A 22,425-nucleotide genomic window follows, 5' to 3' on the forward strand; every position below is an offset into this window, starting at 1 on the left:
GTCAGGTTTAGTCATTGCTTTATGGAAATCATTAATATGAGGGTATGGGTGGGCTTTACCCTTGTAATGAACTTTATGTGAGAATGCCCAGTCTATTTCTTTCTTTGGTCAGATCAACTATGATACTACTCGAGCTTATCCTCCAGTGGCGCGCAGCTTTTACTCTGTAAGCGGATTTGTGTTGTCTAATGGTAGAAGTCCTAGAAGAACCTCAATAGCAGCTGTAGGGCTGCCCTAAATGCCCCCGTTATCAAGTAAGGAACGAATGTGAGAGGCTAAGCCAAGGCGGCTTGATCCGTTCCTCGTGAGTGATCCTACCACAGAGTGACTTACTGACGTCAGTATGTTACTCTGTGGTCCTACGTTTCGAGGAGCTTCAGACAGAAAATACATATTTACAGTTCTTGCAGACATAAGAGAAATTTTACCACCCTCCAGAGTGACAGGCTTCATGACGCTTAGCCAAATCCAATAGCCTCTTCGAAAGTATTCTTATCGATGTAGAAATGAAGTTTTATTTCTACATCTAAAATCTACATATGAAATCTCTAAAGAGGTATCTTGCAGATGATTACGCTAAGCAAACGAACAGCGAAAGCTATGGGGCTTTACCAGTCTATTGAAAAATAGACTTCAATAACGCTTAGCCAAATCCCGTGGATGGATGGACATGCGCATCGAACTTATTCCAAATATGATAAGCATTCCCCGCTATGGTATCAAAATCTGACGATGAAAGAGTGAACTTTGGCGTTAGTCACGTAAATTAGGACACTTAACTACCAACTCAGTCAGGGACGTGATTTATTAGACTAAACTACCAACTCTGACAGGGACGTGGGTTATTAGACTGAACTACCAACTCAATCAGGGTCATGATTTGTTAGACTAAACTACCAGCCAGTCAGGGAAGTGATTTATTAGACTCAACTACCAACTCAGTCAGAGACGAGACTTAGGAGACTGAACTACCAAACTCAGTCATGGTCGTGATTTATTAAACTGAACTACCAACCCAGTCAGGGACGTGATTTATTAAACTGAACTACCAACTCAGTCAGGGACGTGATTTATTAAACTGAACTACCAACTCAGTGACAGGGACGTGATTTAGTAGACTGAACTACCAACTCAGTCAGGACGTGATTTATTAAACTGAACTACCAACTCTGACAGGGACGTGGGTTATTAGACTGAACTAACAACTCAGTCAGGGGCGTGATTTAGTAGACTGAACTACCAACTCAAGTCAGGGACGTGATTTAAATAGATTGAACTACCAACTCTGACAGGGACGTGATTTAGTAGACTGAACTACCAACTCAGTCAGGACGTGATTTATTAAACTGAACTACCAACTCTGACAGGGACATGGGTTATTAGACTGAACTACCAACTCAGTCAGGACGTGATTTATTAAACTAAACTACCAACTCTGTCAGGAACGTGACTTAGAAGACTGAACTAAAAGCTGACCAAATAACGTGATTTAGTAGACTGAACTCCTAATTCAGTCGGGAATGTTATTCAATAGATTGAACTACCAACTCAGTCAGGAACATGATTTAGTAGACTGAACTCCTAATTCAGTCAGGAATGTTATTCAATAGATTGAACTACCAACCAGTCAGGAACATGATTTAGTAGACTGAACTCCTAATTCAGTCAGGAATGTTATTCAATAGATTGAACTACCAAAGTCAGGAACATGATTTAGTAGACTGAACTCCTAATTCAGTCAGGAATGTTATTCAATAGATTGAACTACCAACCAGTCAGGAACATGATTTAGTAGACTGAACCACCAACTCAGGTAGGACGAGAATTTTCACAGTTACAATTCCAAATACAAAGTGAGGAATCCCTGGGTTATTCTTCACTTTGATATTACAGTAATTAATAACACTTGTTCATAATCAATTAATCTCAGCCGCTAACGAGGAACACCTGTTCATAAAATTAGCCCTTCATTCATAGTTGTTGTTAACCCTAATATACGACTGTAATTTTAACCAATCAGTAAGAATTTATTTAAATTTTGATCACAGTCTATTAATAATACTATTATAAAGGATTCCCTCCTCAGCTCCCAGTGAATCATTGGGTAAATTGAGGGCTATCCAAATTTGGAATTTCGGAAAATTGGCCATGGGTAAAGCGTATTACGGCATTTGTTTTTACAATGGGTTAGTGGGAAATGGGTGTAACGTTTTCCATTGTATGCATCATAAGTCATTAGTCGAGGACATGAGCTTACAATAAGTATGGAAGTAAGGGGTGTTTATTTATTTTTTAAATTAGAATGGAGGTTGAATGACCAGGTTACTTAGCCTGAAGTTAGTTAGTCCGTTAAGAGAAAACGTTTATTATGGGGTAAAAATAACGAAGAGGATAGGATAGGTTTAATATGGTGTATCTGGAATGATTTTGGTTTACTATAATTATTTAGCAATTTACAAATGGAAGAAGTTGATGATTAAAAACAAGCTTACACCAATATTGCTTATGGGCGTATAAAGGGGGGCTCAAGGCCCCCCCTGAAATTTTAAAAGACACATCGAAATTGCACCCAGTAGTTTGTTTTAAGCTAAAACACATTTATGAGGTCTTAAAGCGCAACATTTCCAGTGTGAAGATTTCTGAGCCTCTTCTTTAAGAGGGTGTGTTATATCCTAAATTACCCAGAGTGTTAGCCCCCCTGGAATAAATTCTGTATACGCCATTGATTTTACCAACACACGTTAACGTCAACAGGCCTCCAAAACGCGTGGAATCGAAAACCGCTCATTCGATTCACCGAGCAGACTGATAGGAACAAAAATTGTTTCCGATTGACCTCTAATTAACCCAGTTTATTAGCCACCCTCGAATAATTTCATGTATACGCCACTGATTTTACCTATACACGTTAACGTCAACAGGTCAAAACGCTTGGAATCGAAAACCGCTCATTCGATTCACCGAGCAGACTGATAGGAACATAAATTGTTTCCGATTGATTGCCCATTTTACGGGAGCAAGGAAATGCGAATGTGATAGATGTGTCGTCGCCGAAGGCTTAGCCGGTGCTCGCGATCTCATCGTGACGTCACAAATTGCTACAATACAAGAACGTAGCTAGGAATATATTTCGGGGGGGTGGCCCAGACAACTGATATTTTCCCGTAGAGGACAGAGAGTTCGGCGCCATTTTGTTCCTTTAAAAGGTCTTGACCTGTTAATAATAATAATCGTTTCCAAAAAGTCTTTTGGGGGGGGGGGGGTTCGGACCTCTTGGACCCCTCGCTGGCTACGACCTTGAAACAATAACGTCACTTGGCAAACGTTACTTTCAAAATGGAACTTTAGAAATTGTGTTTATACATTTGTAACGTAAACGTAAATCTAGAAAGTACCGACCTGTTTGAAATATTTACTTTGCTGTAGCCTGTAGCAGACGAATAATTGGAGGCGACATTGGAAGACGCATTTTGCTCTGGCCATTAGCGCCTTCCAATTAGAGATGCAATACAAGTACTCGCAAGTTCGTCAACTGCGTAGAGTGTAAGGCGGGCGCTACGCTTCCACTGTATTCATAGACTTCACAATCGTAACGGTCTGGCGTTATAACCATTTTGTTGTAATACGCAATAATAAATGGTGTTAAATATAACGTAACCTTTATAATAGTTTATAAATGAACAGATGAATAACTATTTGAACTATTTGTTTTATACCACTCAACTTATAGATACAAACATTTAATTTATTAGCTAAAATACTAAAGTTTAATATTTTATATTTTTCCTAAAGAACATCACAAATATTATTCAATTTCGAAAGCATTCAAAGTATTTAAATGTTAATGTATCTAATAATATTCACACATTTCCCAACATAGGTGTAGCCTATATTATGTTTATACGAGCCTTTTCGAAATCAAAGATTTTATATTCACTTATATTTATGAGAAGTCTCCTTGATTTCTGACTTGCCTGAACATGAAATTTGTCTTCGATTTCGATAGATCTCGTACAAAAAAAAGATTAGTTATATGTTTGTTTATTATCATTAGTTACGTTGAAATTTTCCATTGCTCCAAGAACCCTTCGTCAAAAAAAATGTGTTTGCATTTTTATTTGTAATGGTACATTACAAATATTTAATACTAAACAGAAAACTGTTCATAATAATTGTTTTATATTGTGTGATTAAAAGTATTCGTTTTTTTTGTTTTTTTTTACTCTTACATGATTTATTTATTTACTTGATTTCAATAAATTAATTCCTTAATATTACCCACAGTATACTAAAATTTTAAAATTATACTTAACTTTTTATTTGCTAGTGTTTAGCGCAAAACTTTTTCGTCTCATATTATACTACAGTACATGTTGTGTAAGCATGCGCCCTTACGTTACATATACCAGTGTATCTTATACTTATCGCCTACATGTTCACTTATTTTAGAGAACTTCAGTAAACCTAATTATTCACTCTGCATATAAGTTTTTCCATAACTTTAATCAACCAGAGATCTAAAGCATATGTTTTATCACGTTTTATTTATTTCCAGTCCAACTTTTATGAAAGTTTAAATGGAGTATTATAAGAATATAATTTCTACAGAAGAAAATTGTTTATCATTGTATCAAACGTTTCTAATTATGTTGGTATGGCGTATTAAATATAAAAATTCTGACAAGCCTAAAGCACAATTTCTTCTGCTTTTTCTTCATTTTCTCATAGTAGAAATTGTATTAAATGTTTTGTTTTTTTTAAAAACAAATTACTTTAAAAAACAATATTTAAATATTGAAAAACCGTGATTATGCTGCTTTACAATTAATAAATACGGATGTGCTTCTATATTCAATGAACTAATATGGTAGTAACAGGTAAATAATGGAATTAGGTAATACTTTTCTATTTTATAACTGAAAACATAGCACTATAATAACATTCAAATAGAAACCTAATGTACAATTACACGTTTAATATTGTTACGACTGTTTTCTTCCTGAATGTTTGAACAGCAACCTTTTTTGCAAGACCAGTTTTTAGAATATGTGTTACATAATCTTAAAAAATTTCAAAAGGTTAACGGTAAACCACCGATTTTTTGTATTTCTTGTTCCTGAGCGATGTGGACAACTCCTGAAAGGATACCTCGTCGAGGTCAGCGAGTATGCCATATATAAACAACACCGAATACGGAAACAGATCACATTAACATATTTCATCGTTGTTCTCTAAGTAAAAAATTTCAGGGCAGTTTCTTTTTCTTGTAGCATTATTTAATTTGGTATAGGAAATGCCCACTAACCATGAAGCTTAATACAAGATGAAATTGGAGGTGAAGCTAAATGTCCAAGCTTTATACTATATAAGTTGATAAGTTACTGATTAACTTTTTACTGATAACCTTCACCTTACACTATGTTTACATATTTGAATATACAGTTTTTCTTGATACCAAGATGGTTACCCTTAAGACCAAGACAGAAATTGAGACACCCAGTAGACCAGAGGTAGTAGAGGTTTCTCCACAAATTTTAACTCTAGACTCGTTCGACAGTTACCGTGCATACAGACAGATAAAAATCGGATTTCGTCCATCACAAACTGGCGGGAGAGAGTCCGCTAAACGTTCAGCCAGTCAACAAGGTAGATTCACGCATAGGCTTGAAGTGTATGGGCTTGAATAAATTGGCCAGAGTTCTGATCTTAGCTCCAGCCTCTAAGCTTCAAAGACTTAGCCAGCTAGGGGTTCCGAGAGGTCCGGACCCCCCCCCACAAATTTTCAATTTTTTAAATTCCCTTTTTTAGTAAATGATTATTATTATTTAAATAATTCCGTATTACTGACATGTACTGCTGAAAGATCGTTCTCGACAAAGAAACGTGCCTTTTATGGAACAAATTGGGGCCTTACTCTCTGTCCACTACGGCCAATTATCAGTTTTCTGGACCCCACTCCCCAAGAGTTTTTTCTTGGCTGCGTTCTTGTTAAGCTTAAAGAAATTATCCAGAGTACTGATGTTAATACCAGTCTGCTAAGCTTAAAGAAACTCGCCAGAGTGCTGGTCTCAACCCCACTGGCAAGGAGTCTTTAGTTTACCGCCCACTTCTTTGCTAACTTGAGATCCACTTACACGCTAAGGCGTGGAGGCGAGCTCCCAACTCAGTAGGACACCCGTTGTTTAATTAGTGTCAATCATTCCGCCGCAGGTTTTAGACAAGCTCCGCTATCTTACGAGTTAGGCAAGAGTGTGCCATATAAGTATATGTCGTTTAACTGGCTCTCTAACTTTCAAGGCTATTGTTGGTATCTCCACAACATCCTTGTGGTATATGGTGGATCCGAAACGCTGCCTTGACCCAAATACCGCCAAGTAAAATGGTACTAATTTTCCATTTATTAACTAAAAGGAAACGCTAATTCCCTTTTGACATTATTCGCATGGGCCTCAGGCCTGTGCGAAAATCAGAATAGGCTAAAAGAAACGGATTGCGGAGGATAGTCGATACGTACAAGGTCGATTGTGCTGATAAAAGTGCTACAGACGGGATTTGACCCTGCGCTATCTCTAGCTCAGATCCAAATGATGTCCCACCCCAACAGCCTATAAGTGTATCTTAGTCAGCATTTTGGCTATATGAGGGACATCCAGTTGTAACTGACACGCTCTCGCAATAAAAGCATTTTTATTTAATTTCACCACCGAAGAAATGCCGATCTTGGCCATGTAGAAATGGAGTTTCATCCAAAATGAATGCCCATAGATTACTATTGAGTGGTACTCCCTTGTACATTTGCTGTAATAATCCAAATCTAATTCCAGGATTCCTCTATTTATTTTATATCAGAGCGGCACCACCTAGGATATGGGTAATTAAATTAACCCTCTCCTTAAGTTTTGAACTTTAACTAGATTACAGAGTGTTAAGGTTACGTCGTTGTATATATGTGTATTTTTGTATAAAAGTATAATTTTTATGTTTAATGTACGTCAACCATAGTGATTAGATAGCTGCTTACAGTCACATTTGGATAATTCGAAATTTAGTATATTGGAACTTTTTATCTGGTTCCTTAACATTTATATACATGTTAAAATTAATGCATAATTTTGGATAATTTGTATTTTTTCATTGCTCTCCTGAGCTTCGAATTAGAGGACGTGAGTAACGAGCTGAGGGAGCCCTGAGTAGGGGAAGAGGCGGGTAATGGTGGGATAGCTCGCCAGTGGAGGGGAAGTGTATGATAGCGGCCCAGTGATGTACTACTCTAGGAAGAAAAGTTAGCCCAGTAGGAGCGTTGTATTGATAACGCTAGGGGTTTTTTCTTCGAAATCATAATATTCGATAACGGCTCTTGATAGATATTAACGTTTGAGGTGTCAAATTTAAAGGTATCTTTACCTAGATTTGCTAATACTTCTTAGAACTTTAACAACAACAGTACGGGTATCACAGTATCACTTTAATACAGTAAAGGTCTACAGTGACGCTATCCTTCGACATTGGATCAAACTAAATTCAATTTTTATATCGATGTCTACTAACTACAATTTAACAGCTGTTTACTATAAATGTTTGGTTTTTAGTATTTAACTACACATTTCACTTTTTGTTCGATTTTGAGCAACACGGTTAGCTAGTAGCATATATATATATAATATTGTCTGTCTGACTGTATGTTATTAGTTTATATTGTCATGAAAAGTTAATGTACATTATTTTTATATCATAAAAATATGAAAGAGACTTGCTGTATTTTTCTATATATTTATTATTATCAATACTTACTATTGACGTTTTCATTATCTTAGAATTGCAAAATAAAATATTCTTTATTAAACCTAATAAGCAAATAAATTAATTGCGTCACTTACTTGTCATTTATGTTATTCAAGCACTTCCACTCCTCCACTCATTTCACCGCCACTGTCTTCTCTATGGCTAGAGTGTTCACTGTCACTTCCACTGTCGTCATCACTACTGCCGGCTTCTAGATTTATGATGAAAGATTCTGTGATGTCATCAATAGATACTTCATGTTCCATATACTTTTTTTCAATATTTATAACGTGCTGGCATCTCTTCGCCCATTCCTCTTTTTGTAATATCTTGGACTTTTTTTCTCTCACTAGCTTGATGCAGTCATTTAATTTGAAGGTCGTGTTTTTTCAGGGCAACGTGGTTTTTTATCAGTGACCATTTATCATTTCTATCGGGTTAAGATCGGGATGATAAGGAGGGAGGCGCAAAGCGGAGTGACCGTGTTCTGCAAGTATGGAATCAATCTCAAACATTTTGTGCGGGTTCTTATTAAGCTTCACAATCTGATAGAGTTCTGTTTTAAGCATTTTGTCATGGAACGGGATGTTATGGGTTAACTAGCCACTGAATTATCTCTGCTTTCTTGGAATTGCTGGTAGGTGCGGGGTTTAGTTGTTTATTGTGGTTATGATGCGTTGTCTATCACAAGGACGGTTTTTGGTGGTAAATTTGGAATAAGTTTTTCTTGCAGATATTTTTTGTAATTTTTAAAATTCATACAATCATGATAGTCACCTGACTTTTGGCCTGATTTGAACACCAACAATGCATTGTCGATAAATCCGTTCTCATTACCTGCGTGAACAATTATTCCATATTCGCCCTTAGAAATAGGTGTTAAGAGGCCTTTGTTGCTGCCATCTTCTGACCATGAGTGGGGCTTGTGTGTGCGAAGCGTGGACATAAGTCTCATCCGTATAAACAATTGGTCGACCCTCTTCTCTGTAACGTTTTATAGCTCTAATAAAAAACGAACTCTGTGTTCTCTTATTTCGTGTTTTTCTATTAAAAGTTTTCTGTTATCTGTAGATTTCTCCATTTAAAACTGAAGTTCCTTGAGAACTTGTCTCAGAGTCCATATTCCTCCTCTCTAAACCCGATTTTTTTCTTTTAATACCGGAAGAAGAGTTTTTTAGGGTAGGTCGCTGACCGTCTATTCTGTGGAAATTCATGAAACAGTCCGCCGTATAACAGTCTTGTCAAAGTCGTCAACAGCTGTTTTTTTAATTTTTTTTCGACCATGTTTTTCTGGGAGTTGAGAAACGTGGACCATTTCTCGGCGCGGTTCTTTCTTCACTCACAATTCTTTTTACACTAGTTTTAGAAATTCCTGTGGCCTCTGCTACACGCTGTTGAACTTGTTTTAATAATATTGGCCCTTGTTCTGCTTCCCTTTTCATAAAAGTGTACACCACTGAAAATCCGGTTCTAACTGCTTTCTCTGCTCCAAGGTCAGGGACCGCCTCGTTTCTCACGGCCTCTATCAAAGTTCCACTGAATTTTCGCCCCCCCCCCTTCCACCCCGCGAAACGAAAATCTAGGTACGGCCCTGTTCAGTGTATAGTATAAGCCTTGTGTTGAACAGTCAGTATATCCGAGCAATGTTGCAGGCGTGTGCCTGAGCACAGACGTGGACACGCTGCTGTACCACATGAACAACGCTCGATACTTGCGGGAGCTGGACTTCGCTCGGGTGGACTTCTACGAGCGCACAGGGCTGTACCGTACCATCCGGGGCAAGAAGGGGGCAGTAGTCCAGGGCGCCTGCACCATCCGCTACCGTCGCTTCGTACGCCCCTTCACCTGCTACAAGATCACCTCTAAGGTAGGCTACATTCGTTTTCTAAGATAAGCAATTGTAGACGTTAAACATTATTGACAATATTTTATTTGAGAGGGTAACAAATTTTGCTTTCGTTACATGTTTCAAGAAAAGAACACTATGCGAGTCCTTTGATTGAAGTTTATTTTTGGATGGATTGTGAATCTTTGAATTGTGATCTTTCAGTAGTACGTGTCAGTAATACTGAATTATTCAAATAATAATAATAGTTGTGCTAAAAAATTAATTTAAAAATTTGGGTGGTTCCGGATCCCTTGGACCCCTCGCTGGCTACGTCCCTGGCCGTGTGATCGTCTGTCGTTCTATCTATCAATTATGAAATAAGGCATAGACTAATTACTAACTAATTATATTAAGCACAAGTAAAAAATATTATCTCGCTTAACAGCATTCTACCAATTTGCAAAATGCAAGAACGTAGCCAAGAAAAATTGGGGGGGGGAGGTCCAGACAACTAATATTTTTCCGCAGTTGGCAGAGAGTAAGGTCTCATTTTGTTCCTTAAATAGTTCTTGACTCGTTTCTTTGTTGACAACGGTCTTTCAGCAGTACATGTCAGTAATACTGAATTATTTAAATAATAATCGTTTGCTAAAAAAGTAATTGAAAGATTTGGTAGGTGGGTCCGGACCCCTTACAGCCCCTTCATGGCTACGTCCCTGGACGTCTGTCATTCTATCTGTCAATTATTCAATGAGACATAGACTGTTACGCGACACGTTTATTTTATATGTTGCACCATGGTTATTAATTATATTGAACACAAATAAAAAGTTTTCTTTCCGCTTAATAGTATTCTATTAATTTGCAAGACGCAATAACATAGCCAAGAAAAACTATGGGGGAGGCCAGGAAATAATTCTGAGGGGGCTCGTAATTTTTCCAGTAGTGGCCCCATTATGTTCATTAAAAAAATTTTTTTAGAACGATATTTCAGCAGTAGGGCCTACATACCAGTAATACTGAATTATTTAAATAATAATCGTTTACTAAAAAGTAATTAAAAAATTTGGAAGGGGGTACGGCCCCTTTGGACCCCTCACTGGGTACGTCCCTGACCGTAAGATCGTCTGACGTTCTATCTGTCAATAAATAGAGTGTTCCGCGATAAGTTGCTTATTTTAGAATTTGCTCCATCTTTACACATAAGTAACATATATTTTCCTCTAGCTTAACAGAATTCCATCACTTTGCAGATCGTGTACTGGGACCACAACTCCATCTACATGGAGCACAGGTTCATCACGCCCAAGGACGAGTTCGTGAGGGCGATCGCGCTGTGTCGGCAGCGGGTGATCAACGTGTCGGCAGAGGACGTGATGCAGGACCTGCTCACCGGCAAGGCGCAGGACCCGGAGCGAGGCCTCGGCAAGCCGGAGTGTCCTCTGGAGGTCCTGCGGTGGAACGAGAGTAACGAGATCTCCTCCGCCAACCTCCGCAACGGCTGCTGACCGCAGGAGCACTTCCCCGAGAAGGGGGAGGTGTGACGCGCCACTAGGAGAAACGCTTATTAAATTATAATCACGCGAATCAATTCCTACATCAAACCGTAGCCAAATATCCTCCATTTACCCCGGTGTGGTACTAAAGTACATCTCGGCCTTCTCGATCGTGTAACGTAGTATATATTCAGTACGAACTTTACTAATCCTCGTCTTTTGTGCATCTTTGTACAGACTATATCGCTCTCTTCGTCTTGCGCATTACCTCGACTAGCTTGTAAGTAACCGGTACAAGAGGTGGTAGAGACAATACTGCATAGTGTGTGGAGTTATGTTCGACCTAATAATACAAAGATCGGTGAACCAATGTTATTTTTTCATATGTACCGGGTAGTGTCTTTAGAGATTCTTTCACTAAAGCTCTAACATTTAAAATATGAACAAGTGTTTAGCCTGTTAAACCTTTACATTAAGTAGTGTGCGTTTACATTAACAACATAGCCTATTCGTTGTGATGGTAATCGACAATTTTGGAATTACCAACCAAAAATATTTGAAATAACATATAAAATTAAAGCTTGTCATTGATGATGGAAGGTTTGAAAATAAAAGTATTTCGGACATATGCCTTCGTTAAATGTTACAAAATATAAGACAACGTTTCGGTGATTGAAATCTATCCCCTTCGTCAGGTAAGAAAACAATTGGCGCAAAAAATGATAACCTGCGGCACTGTACTGTCTCTGAAAAAGAAAGAAAAGAGATTAAAGATGTCCGAAAATGCTTGTATTCCAGAGGAGAAAATGAACCATTATCGCAGGTTCCAACTTTCTAACTCTTACGTGAGGAAGAGGATGGATTAAAATTCTGTGTTTACATTTTGCAACATACTACGAAGGCAAATGTCCGAAATCCTATTATCCTACAAAATTAGTTTAACCTTTTGAAAACTATGCACATTATTAATACGACTATTAAGAGACAATGTTCTACAACAGATTCAACCTAGTAAATGTTTTGATAATAAATAATTTTACGTGTCTATGTTAAGGATACAGTGACTTACTTTTTATTTTAAGTTACTTACTTAAAAAGCTCAATTACTAGCTAATATCCCGGGTTGGTTTGAATGACCTAGAATACTTGGTCACCTAGGTCATAGAACTAGTCACTTATTTGAGTTTAATTGCGGACAATTATCGATCATGGCACTTGGACAGGTTTCCTACCCCTCTGTGTCGCGCAATCCACTCACGGTCGGGTCGCTTTTTTAAATTTCGTGGTCACAGCCCTTTATGATGGTATTGATAGGTACGTCACCATCAAGATGATGCAACCCATTAGGATAACAAAACCAGCTGTAGAGTTTTATGAAAATCAAAGTGGGCCTAAAGAGGAAAACAACTAAATGGATTGCTCCACTAAAAGAATACCAAAAAGCGGCAGGTAAAACAGAAAGTGATTTTTCAAATAGAACTACGGGATTTGAACCCGTGATCTCTCGGTTAGAGATCCGAGACTACAACTCAACAGGTTGCACACACTCTACATGGAACCAAGGAAGTCCTGACATCTAGTAGAAAACGTAGGAACTACTACCGCATCGTGCTGAAACAGGAACAATATAACGGTGTGTTGTATTAAATCAGTATCACGTTTTTACGCAATCGCTATAAACACAATAATACTTCAAAACCATTAAGGGGTTAAACGGCTAAGTTGGATTCGAAATAAACTAATCGAAAATCGTTTATTAAAATAATAACCCAATGAAAACCCCCCACCGAATTTAATGTTTCATTGTCTGACCAAGCCAGTGGAACAGTTGCTTGACTAAGGTTATGACAAAGTATGTCTTCCACCGTTGCAAACCTATCTGACAATTGTATGATTTTGTGTGGCGTTTCCTGGTCATTTGTGTAGAAAATATTGACACCACCGACTGACTCAAGCTGAAGTGTTTATTGTCTTTGTGCTGGGAAACTCCTATTTCTAATGCAATATTATCTTTAGTGACATCAGTATCTAATAAACATCGTTTAATATCCTGTATGGCAACAGAAAACGTAAAATACTAAATAATCCAAATTGAATGGGATCGACTACTGGTCAACTTTGTATCATTTTGAACATAACACAAAATCTTGAACTGACCAGAAATAAACATAGATCTTCTTAGTTATATAGGCTAACATTCTTCACTGAGAAGTACAAAGTTTCTCGAAAAGTGATACTATACCGTATTTAATTATTTTGTGGTGTGTAAAACATTGATATCGACCGATTTTATTTGTAATAATAACACACAAAATAATGTATTCATAAACAATGATAGGTTATATATATATATATATATATATATATATATATATATATATATATATATATATATATATATATATATATATATATATTGTCATTAAATTAGGACTTCTAGCTAGCACGCAATAGTTAAGTTACCACTTCGAAATTATACTCTCTGTAAGATTTCTCATTTTTGTTCTTAAGCGCTAAGGCCAGTGTGATAGACTGTTGTCATTATTATTATTGTGTTAACAATGTTTTCGTATGGTGAGTTTTGATCCGGTACACTTAGGAGATATATTTATATTATTTTAATCACTGTCTGGTTATTATTTAATGTATTTCAAACAAAGCCAATTAAAAAAATAATACTGGATTATACAGTGTTTCAAAATTTACATTTGAAAACAAGTAAACCGTTGTAACTACATAATAATGTATTCTAACTTTCGTTCATACTGTTAGATAAAATATTTTATTACTTTAATTTTGTTATTGAAGTGACTGCCAAGGCGGAAAGAGAATGTAACAACTGATGTAACAAAAAAATTGTGTACATAAATATTGCACATCCTTCTATATATTAGTTAATGTAAATATTTCCAGGTGACATACAGATAAGGGTTATTTAAAGAATAACAAAACAAATAAATATCTTGAAACTTTAAAACTCATTTCTACAAAATATGATTAAATAACGAAGCGTATGATGTAAATGAATCTCAGAATAATGTAGACGTTAATTTAACCGGTTTGATACCTTTTTTATTACCTAAAAATCATCACATAACATCAATATAAAAGTATGTGATTATAAAACATACTGTCTTTAAAGTCCAAAAGCTAAATCTTTAAACCTGACAGATAGTTTGTTTCAATAGTAAATAAACATGTAACAATTAGCGATCTCAGTTTTGTCAAGTAACAGATAAAATAGGTTTAGTATCAATAAACAGTAAAACACAGGAATTTAAAAAGTATTATAAGGATTTTCCCAGTGAGATGTCCGCTTTATTCATTCCTAAAATACTAGATTTATAATCCACAAAGAATATATTGTAATACTCTGTATACTATTTTACCCAATAAAAATATTACCTTTAGTTCTAGCTTCAGCTGTTGATGAAGCGTTGAAACTGAAGTCCTTGGTGCGCTGTAATTTATATTTTTCGTGCGATGCGATTTAACTATCTGCTCTTATACAATGCGCACTTCAAAACTGCTCTAAAATGCACCTGATCTGAGCTACTTCACTCTATTCCACTTATAAATGTCAAGAGTCATCGAACGTACACCAGTTTTGTTCGCCGCTAAAATACGATTGAGTGAAACGGAATTATAACCTCAAAAACACTCCGCGGTTGATTTCTCCTCTAATACTGTCTCTAGACAAACACCTGATCTGAGCTACTTCACTCTATTCCACTTATAAATGTCAAGAGTCATCGAACGTGCACCAGTTTTGTTCGCCGCTAAAACACGATTGAGTGAAACGGAATTATAACCTCAAAAACTATCCGCGGTTGATTTTTCCTCTAATACTGTCTCTAGACAAACACCTGATCTGAGCTACTTCACTTTATTCCACTTATAAATGTCAAGAGTCATCAAACGTGCACCAGTTTTGTTCGCCGCTAAAATACGATTGAGTGAAACGGAATTATAACCTCAAAAACAATCCGCAGTTGATTTCTTCTCTAATACTGTCTCTAGACAAACACCTGATCTGAGTTACTTCACTCTATTCCACTTATAAATGTCAAGGGCCATGGAACGTACACCAATTTTGTTCGCCGCTAAAATACGATTGAGTGAAACGGAATTATAACCTCAAAAACAATCCACGGTTGATTTCTCCTCTAATACTGTCTCTAGACAAACCACCCTGATAATTATGTGATCTAGATTCGTTCCAAGCTTCAAAGAGCAGTGCACATGAACAAATACAGTGCTTATTCTCTGTTAAGGTTAGTAGTTAATAGTTTTCAAAAAACGATACGAACTATTGAACTATTTGAAACGATATTTAAATTTATTTATACAGTTCAATACGCAATAAAGATTTATTATTATTATTCCTGTAATGAGTAGCATTCGTAATGATCCACCACGACAAAATTCTTTGTTGCAGAATAGAAAATACTGATTATGCACACTATAGTTGTAGTTTGTTCAAGCATTAGACTTTGACGAGCCAGTTTAAAAGTTGGAGTAGGCCTACACTGTAGTTCTGGCGATAAAGTGTTACAATTGTTGATGGTTTGTATAAGTAAGGTTAGGTAGGGTTAGCTGTAATTGGTGACTATAGTAGGCCTGCACAAAAATAGTCATATGGTGGCTGTTGCGTTTATTCCCCCCTCTACACCCCGCGCCCAACGCTGTTGCCAGTTTTACGAGTACTAATCAGGGAACAGCTGGTGGTCATCAGCGATTTGGCAACACCGCATTAAATGTCATTGTACTCCTTTCGTGCGACCTGCTCTAGTTAGTACTCATATTTTGCTTTACAAAGGTAAAACAATTCTTTGTTTCCGTGAGGTATTTAAGTGATTGTTTTATTGTATAATTGAAAATGGACTGTTTCGACAGTCAGTTTTTTAAACGCAATTTTAATGTAAAGTATAGAAAAAGATGCGTAGGACGTTAATTGTATCTTAGACTTTTGAAATCGTCACAGCAAGCTCTTCCATTACACACGAACAAAATCAAAAACCGTATCAAAAGATAAAGAACTAAACTATTTTATTAACTCGTACACTTACTGTTGAGCCATTGCGCTGAAGACTGAACTATGTTTAAGTCAGGCCTAGAATAATAATCGTTAAATTTTAACTATACCTATTTATTTATTACTTCATTGTACATGTATGTAAAAAGTGCTCCTATCTATACAGATCTTACATAAAGAAATATTAAACCATGTTACTCGGGTATTCTTTAGTTAGTAAGTAGCATCTTCAGAATAAATAATAAATTTAAATGAATTGATTTTATTGATTTAAACTGAATACATCTTCTCTGGCGATATATGTGCTTTCTTTGAATAAATATAACAAATATAACTATGATGATCTTGTTATGGTATAGTGTAATATTAGAATAAATCAAAGTTGCACTGATTTGAGCTTTAAGCACTTCATAAACGTATAAAGTGAGAAATACTTGTATTGTACTGACGTAAATTAATTGTTTGTATTGTGATACAAATAGGTTACTAAGGAAATGTTGATATTGTCATTTGTTTATGTTGCATAATTACTGTATGGAATGAACAATAACTAAGTCTCATAGAAAATAAAACTAAAGATCTAAAATACACAAATAAATACAATCTAATTTTGATGCGAAATATTAAATTTGTGTATTTTAATCTATATTAAGACATTAATTAATATTTCTCTTTCTCAAATAACTAGAGTGGTTCTAATATATAAAATGATTAATGGTATTATATAAAATTCTTAAAGAATACATCAAAAGTACTTTTAATTAAGTTACATTGTTGCATAGTGGCTAAGAAGACTTCGCTTAGGCATATATTTCGGCTCTTGTCGTGGTACAAAATTAGATTTATTTTCTTGTGACTTTTTTTGTGTTTGTTCCCTTTGGTGATGTATTCGATACTCAAACAATTTTTTTTCAGTATTTAAATTTTCCTACTACTAATTTTTTCATCTAATGAAGAAGACCTTTATTTATCGAACTTCTTAATTGTGTGTTACGTGTTTTTATTTCAGGTATTCCTTGAAATCCCTTCAGATAAGCTTTTTTAACCACTGATGGTTAAAAAAAAGCTATATAAGTCTTTGTTCATAGAGAAACGTAACATTTTATAAATCACTTTATGTAAAATATTTAAGTTCATTCCATACAAAGCGACGTACTTCCTTACTAAAATTTTAACCTTAAAGAGGCGGACTAATAGACTGAATATTATAATTTGAAATCAAAATTGTATTAAGAACGCTGTTGTATTTTTATTGTAATTAGTCAACCTGATGTTAGTTTTAGTTAGTTTTAATAAACACCCCCAGAACATGTTGGATGTTTAACTGTAGATAAATTTCGATAAGGTTATTATATTACCTGTTATTAGTTTTTACCATTTTACTTTAGTTACATTTAAGCTTATAAAAGCATTAAGGGCACCATTTCTTTAACTTTGATTTTGTATTATATTTGTAAAATGTACTGTAATGTTAAGTTACCGGTACACTTATACTTGCTATAAGAATAGTTAGTGTTGTATTTATGTTAATGTTATTCGTAATAAAATTTATGAATGAAGATTACGAGCGTGGTTACTTTCTACGTAGATACCTTCCATTGATGTTACCGTAGTATTGTCTTTGACCAACCACCAAATACTATTGTTGGAACAAACTAACAATGTAAGTTCAAGTGTCAATGAGGTTTTGCGATTCCCATTCAATACATCTCTGAAAACCCTATCCACAATGCACTTTGATATTTGTTGCTCTTTGAAATATTCCTCTATGGGGGAACTGCGCATTTCAATAGTCAGTACAACGGCTTTCTCTATGTGAACAAGGCCTCATTACTCTGTGGCCCCAGGCTGCATAATTACCTCATTACTTCGTCAAATTGATACAGAAACCCACTTCCATTTCAGAAAATTCTAAAGGATCATTCTACAGAAGATAACGATCTTATAAAAGAATGCCCAATTAATAATATTACCAATTTCATTGCAGTAATAGTATTAAATTGACGTTTTTATTTATGATAAATCGAGACATTTTATTGTGATGAACGGATGATTAAAGGGCTGCAACAAAAATAGACGTAGTCTATCTAAGATAGAGTATAAAATAATAATAACAAAATAACATAATCGTGTCTTAATACTTTCAATGATGAAATTTCCCTGCAGTTAACCAAAACTATTTTATGCCCGTGCACACTACAGAATAAAATACTTTAATGGTTACAGATTACATTTATATATTTGATGTGTAGGGCCTTCATGTTTTATTTCCATTATTTGGAAAAGTTTGTGTTTGAAAAATAAGTGTGTGTTTTTTTGAATGAATGAATGTGTGTGTGTGTGTATGTATGTATGTGTATGACATTTATTGATTCAGAAACTATTTGTTCGATTATTATGACAATTTGTATTCATATGTATTTTTCCCACGGAGAAGGTTAATGTGCTATGCCGATTGATGTAACTCGCCACCAGGCGGCGCTCCAAAAGATAAAAGTTTTCAAAGCGCCTGCACATTATAAAATGCAATTACAAGACAGTTATGTACATTAATAGCCAAACACTATTTGAAGGCGATAAGTTTTTATGTTTATTTTTTAAATAAATTTCTGGATGAACGTAAAGCTTGAGTGTTATACCACTTTATAATAAAGTACATGTACGTGTACAATGGCTATAAACATACTTTTGACAGATTTTCTTGATCGTAGCAACAAGACGAAACTCTACATCGGCGTTGGAAATATAATTCATTTGAACTAGAAGTGCTCGTACATGACAAAATTTACGAAAAGCGTGCGAAGCCGCTGGATACAGCTAGTATTTGATTATTATTGAAGTTATGGGGGATTCACACAAACTCACGCATGTCGATGTGCTCGTCTATACATGCATGCGAAAGTAACTAACGAACCTATTAAAAAAACTCCCCTTGTATTGGTTTGGTTTAAATTTTGATCAAAGTATGACTTTGTTGAAACAAGACTTCACTGATCTAGGTTAAAAAGAGCCAGCAAGTAATTGCTATGATATTACCAGTTATATTTTAATAATTTTAATATAATTTTTATATAATTTAATAATATTTTAATAATGCCAGTGGCGCAGTGTAGTGGGTACGGCGGTTATCGCAAGATAACCAGATCAAGCAACGCCGAGCGTGGCTGCTGCTTGGACAGGTGACCGCTGAGAGATCCTGTCCTTGCAAGCAGCCCGCCTGCCCGGCCATTGGTGGTGGTTCGGAAGTCACCTTTAAGCCGTTGGTCCCCAGGTTAAGTGTTAGAGAGGGCTTTTTAGCCCTAACTTCGCCTGGTAAAATAAGACATTCTTTACTTTTTACTTTTTAATTAATAAGGATCTTTTTTAGAAGAGGACCGCAATTTCCGAATATACGGGACAGTAAAAATTAACAATATTTGGTACTAGTATATATATTTATACATATTAGACAAGTTTTTAAACATGTGGAGGCCAATAGAAAGGTTAGGTTAGGTTAGGTTAGGTTAGGTTAGGTTAGGTTAGGTTAGGTTAGGTTAGGTTAGGTTAGGTTAGGTTAGGTTAGGTTAGGTTAAGGTTAGGTACCTTTTCTTAATCCAATAGTGCTTCTGCATTGAGTTACGTTACACCGCCATCTGTCTTTCTTTGGTTTCGGAAAGATAGAGTTTCATGTCATGACCTTGAACACAACTACGTTCACTATGAAGAATACGCTTTTCTTGTAGAAAACGCACGGCACTTTCTTTGCAATTTATTTCACGAGCTAACAGTAAAAACGACATGTTCAGTCTGTACTTAAACTGCACTGACCAAAGCAGCGTACGCCCAGATAGCGGCTCGCGTCAGCTGATAAGGAAAGATAACGATTACCTAGATAAGGTCTACAATTCATGTTTCTGCTTCGATAAGATAGTAACTGTCCAATAACTTCAATACACGTAAAAATAACTGTCCTGTTTCTGTAGAAAATATATATTGAAATTGCGGTCCTCTTCTAAAAAAGACCCATTAATAAAGCAAATAGTAATGCAATAGTTGGATCCAAATGTACTTTGACGGCCTGTCGATTAAATCACCGGATTATATAATGTTAGAGTATGAATGACGAAAGGATAAACAATAAAATAAACATAATCGAGAGCCATTTTACACTTTATAATCACATAACATTTTTAATAAGAAGATAGAAGAATTTTTTATGTAAGGAAAGAAATCGATTGCTAACCTCGCCAATTTTGGTGGAGGTCGAAATTGGAGGCTATCGAAAGGGTTCAAAACGTGAAACAATAATTTTTTTCTCAGATTAGGTGTTTTAGCTACTAACCGTCAGACAGCTAGATAAACAGCAGGCTGTAAGTCGTCATTTAGTCTTTCGGTTGGTACCTATTAAATGTGTCAGGTAAAAAAACAAAAATATATAGCCAATAATTTAGTATTTTTAACTCTTTTTAAAAGCCTCCATTTCAACCTCTACCAAAATTAGCCCGGCTGGAAGTTCTGTATTAATTTCAAGTATAAAGTCAGGTTGTTTGATTATTCAGTGCAAATTAACTCGGCTCCTGGACGAAGAGGCACGTACCACAGAGAGGTTTCCACACCACAAAACTGTGTATAATTGTATCGCCTTGCGGACGTCATTTAGCCAATTCCAGTGAGTCCACGTAATTTATGTGTCGGAAGTAATTTCCCGAAAAGCAGATTTTTCCGTGTTTATAGCTCATTATACTTCGTGTTATTTTAACGAAATTCCTGATTCCCTGTGTATTCCCCCTTTGTTCATAATTTTGCATACCTATAGAAAATCAACTATTACTCGTAAAGAAATAAAGGAAACTCTTTGAAAACTTTTTTATTTTTTATTTTGTTTATCAAATATACACCTAAAAAAAGAGTTACTTATACGCTTTCCTAAACACCCCATAGTTTCGCGGTAATGGTGGTGTTAAAACAAAACACTTAATGTGTCTGGAATGTTATTTACTAATAGTGTCCACACTAATGAAGGTCGTAATATTAAAAATATGCTAGATAAAAAAAATTTTAAGTCAAAATCTAAGCTATAAAATGATATACACAAATATAGTATTTGTATGAAAAAATAGCTTTAAAAGAATCTAAATGAATGAATGATCTGAGTCAATGGAATTTTCTATAGGTGAAGTGCTAGTCTCATTGTTTCATCAGGTACACAATTGAGTGCACTACGATGTTTTAGACACGATCTCTAAGCACGGTGGAGCAACCCAGTTTTCTACACATAACGTAGCTATGGTGGGAAGCTTTGGTTCTACTACTTTTATAGATTTTTAGATTTTAAATTGTTGATAATTTACGTGTGGACAGTTTATTTGCTTATTTCCAAAATAAAACACAAACACTGATGCAGATATCTTTGCAAATAAGACTGCATAGGACTGCACTATGATAAGACAGTTTATACGGTTTGTAAATAAGCTGTATTTAAAAAAAATTCTTTTCTGTTCTGTTCTGCCACACTGATCTAATAAAACCCATTAGAAAGTATAATAGGACTAGCAGTTACCCGCGGCTTCGCCCGCAATTTGGACCTGTTTAAGCACTTTAAGTTGGAGTAAATTATATTTCCAACGCCGATTTTGAGTTTGCCTTGTTGCCACGATCAAGAAAATAATTACAATTTACTTCATCCTAAGTATGTTTCGTTCCCCCAGTTAACCCTGGTAAGGTATTCTGTGGTTTTAAATCACATGACAGGTACACTGGGTTATGGTGTGTCTCCACAAAAAAAATCATTTATCTGTCTAAAAAACACTTTTTATTTGATACAAAAGCATATTTTCTTTCACTTTATACATTAAAGCAACTGAAATAAATTCTCAATGATTTCAAGTAAACTTATTTTGTGAATACAGACACACTAATACTAGGGAATTACTAATAATTAGGGAAATATTTAGTTTTTTTTTTTAAGTTGTCATTTTTTTTGTGTCGTGGTTTTACTGCTCACAGTCATTACGCAGAGTAACGACATGATTCCTTGAAGCAAACGTCTTGCATTCATTGCATTTGATTGTAGTTTTATTATCCTTTGACCTTGGGCAAAGTGCGCATCTTCCTGAAGCTCGATTTGATGCTACCGCATGTGGAGATGGTAGTTCAACTCCCAGTTGTTCGCAAATGGCGAGTCTGATACTTCTACGAAGTGTAGGCAATTGCAGTCTATGGAGCATGAATGGTTTCATAAGTCCTTCTCCTAGAGTCAAAAGGAAATGCAATCTTGTGTTTACCTTTTCATTTTAAATTATCAA

General features: G+C 35.6%; 1 protein-coding gene across 1 annotated transcript; it reads left to right on the plus strand.

The window, feature by feature from the left end:
- The first annotated feature begins 5,459 nt into the window (after positions 1 to 5,459).
- Positions 5,460 to 17,700, plus strand: LOC124363737 (protein THEM6). The gene is made up of 3 exons (XM_046818999.1): positions 5,460 to 5,510; positions 9,389 to 9,649; positions 10,864 to 17,700. Exons 1-3 carry the CDS (start codon positions 5,460 to 5,462, stop codon positions 11,116 to 11,118), a joined length of 567 nt encoding a protein of 188 aa, XP_046674955.1. The 3' UTR covers positions 11,119 to 17,700.
- The last annotated feature ends 4,725 nt before the right edge of the window (positions 17,701 to 22,425 follow it).

Source organism: Homalodisca vitripennis, chromosome 5 (genome assembly GCF_021130785.1).
Source record: "Homalodisca vitripennis isolate AUS2020 chromosome 5, UT_GWSS_2.1, whole genome shotgun sequence".
NCBI lineage: Eukaryota > Metazoa > Arthropoda > Insecta > Hemiptera > Cicadellidae > Homalodisca > Homalodisca vitripennis.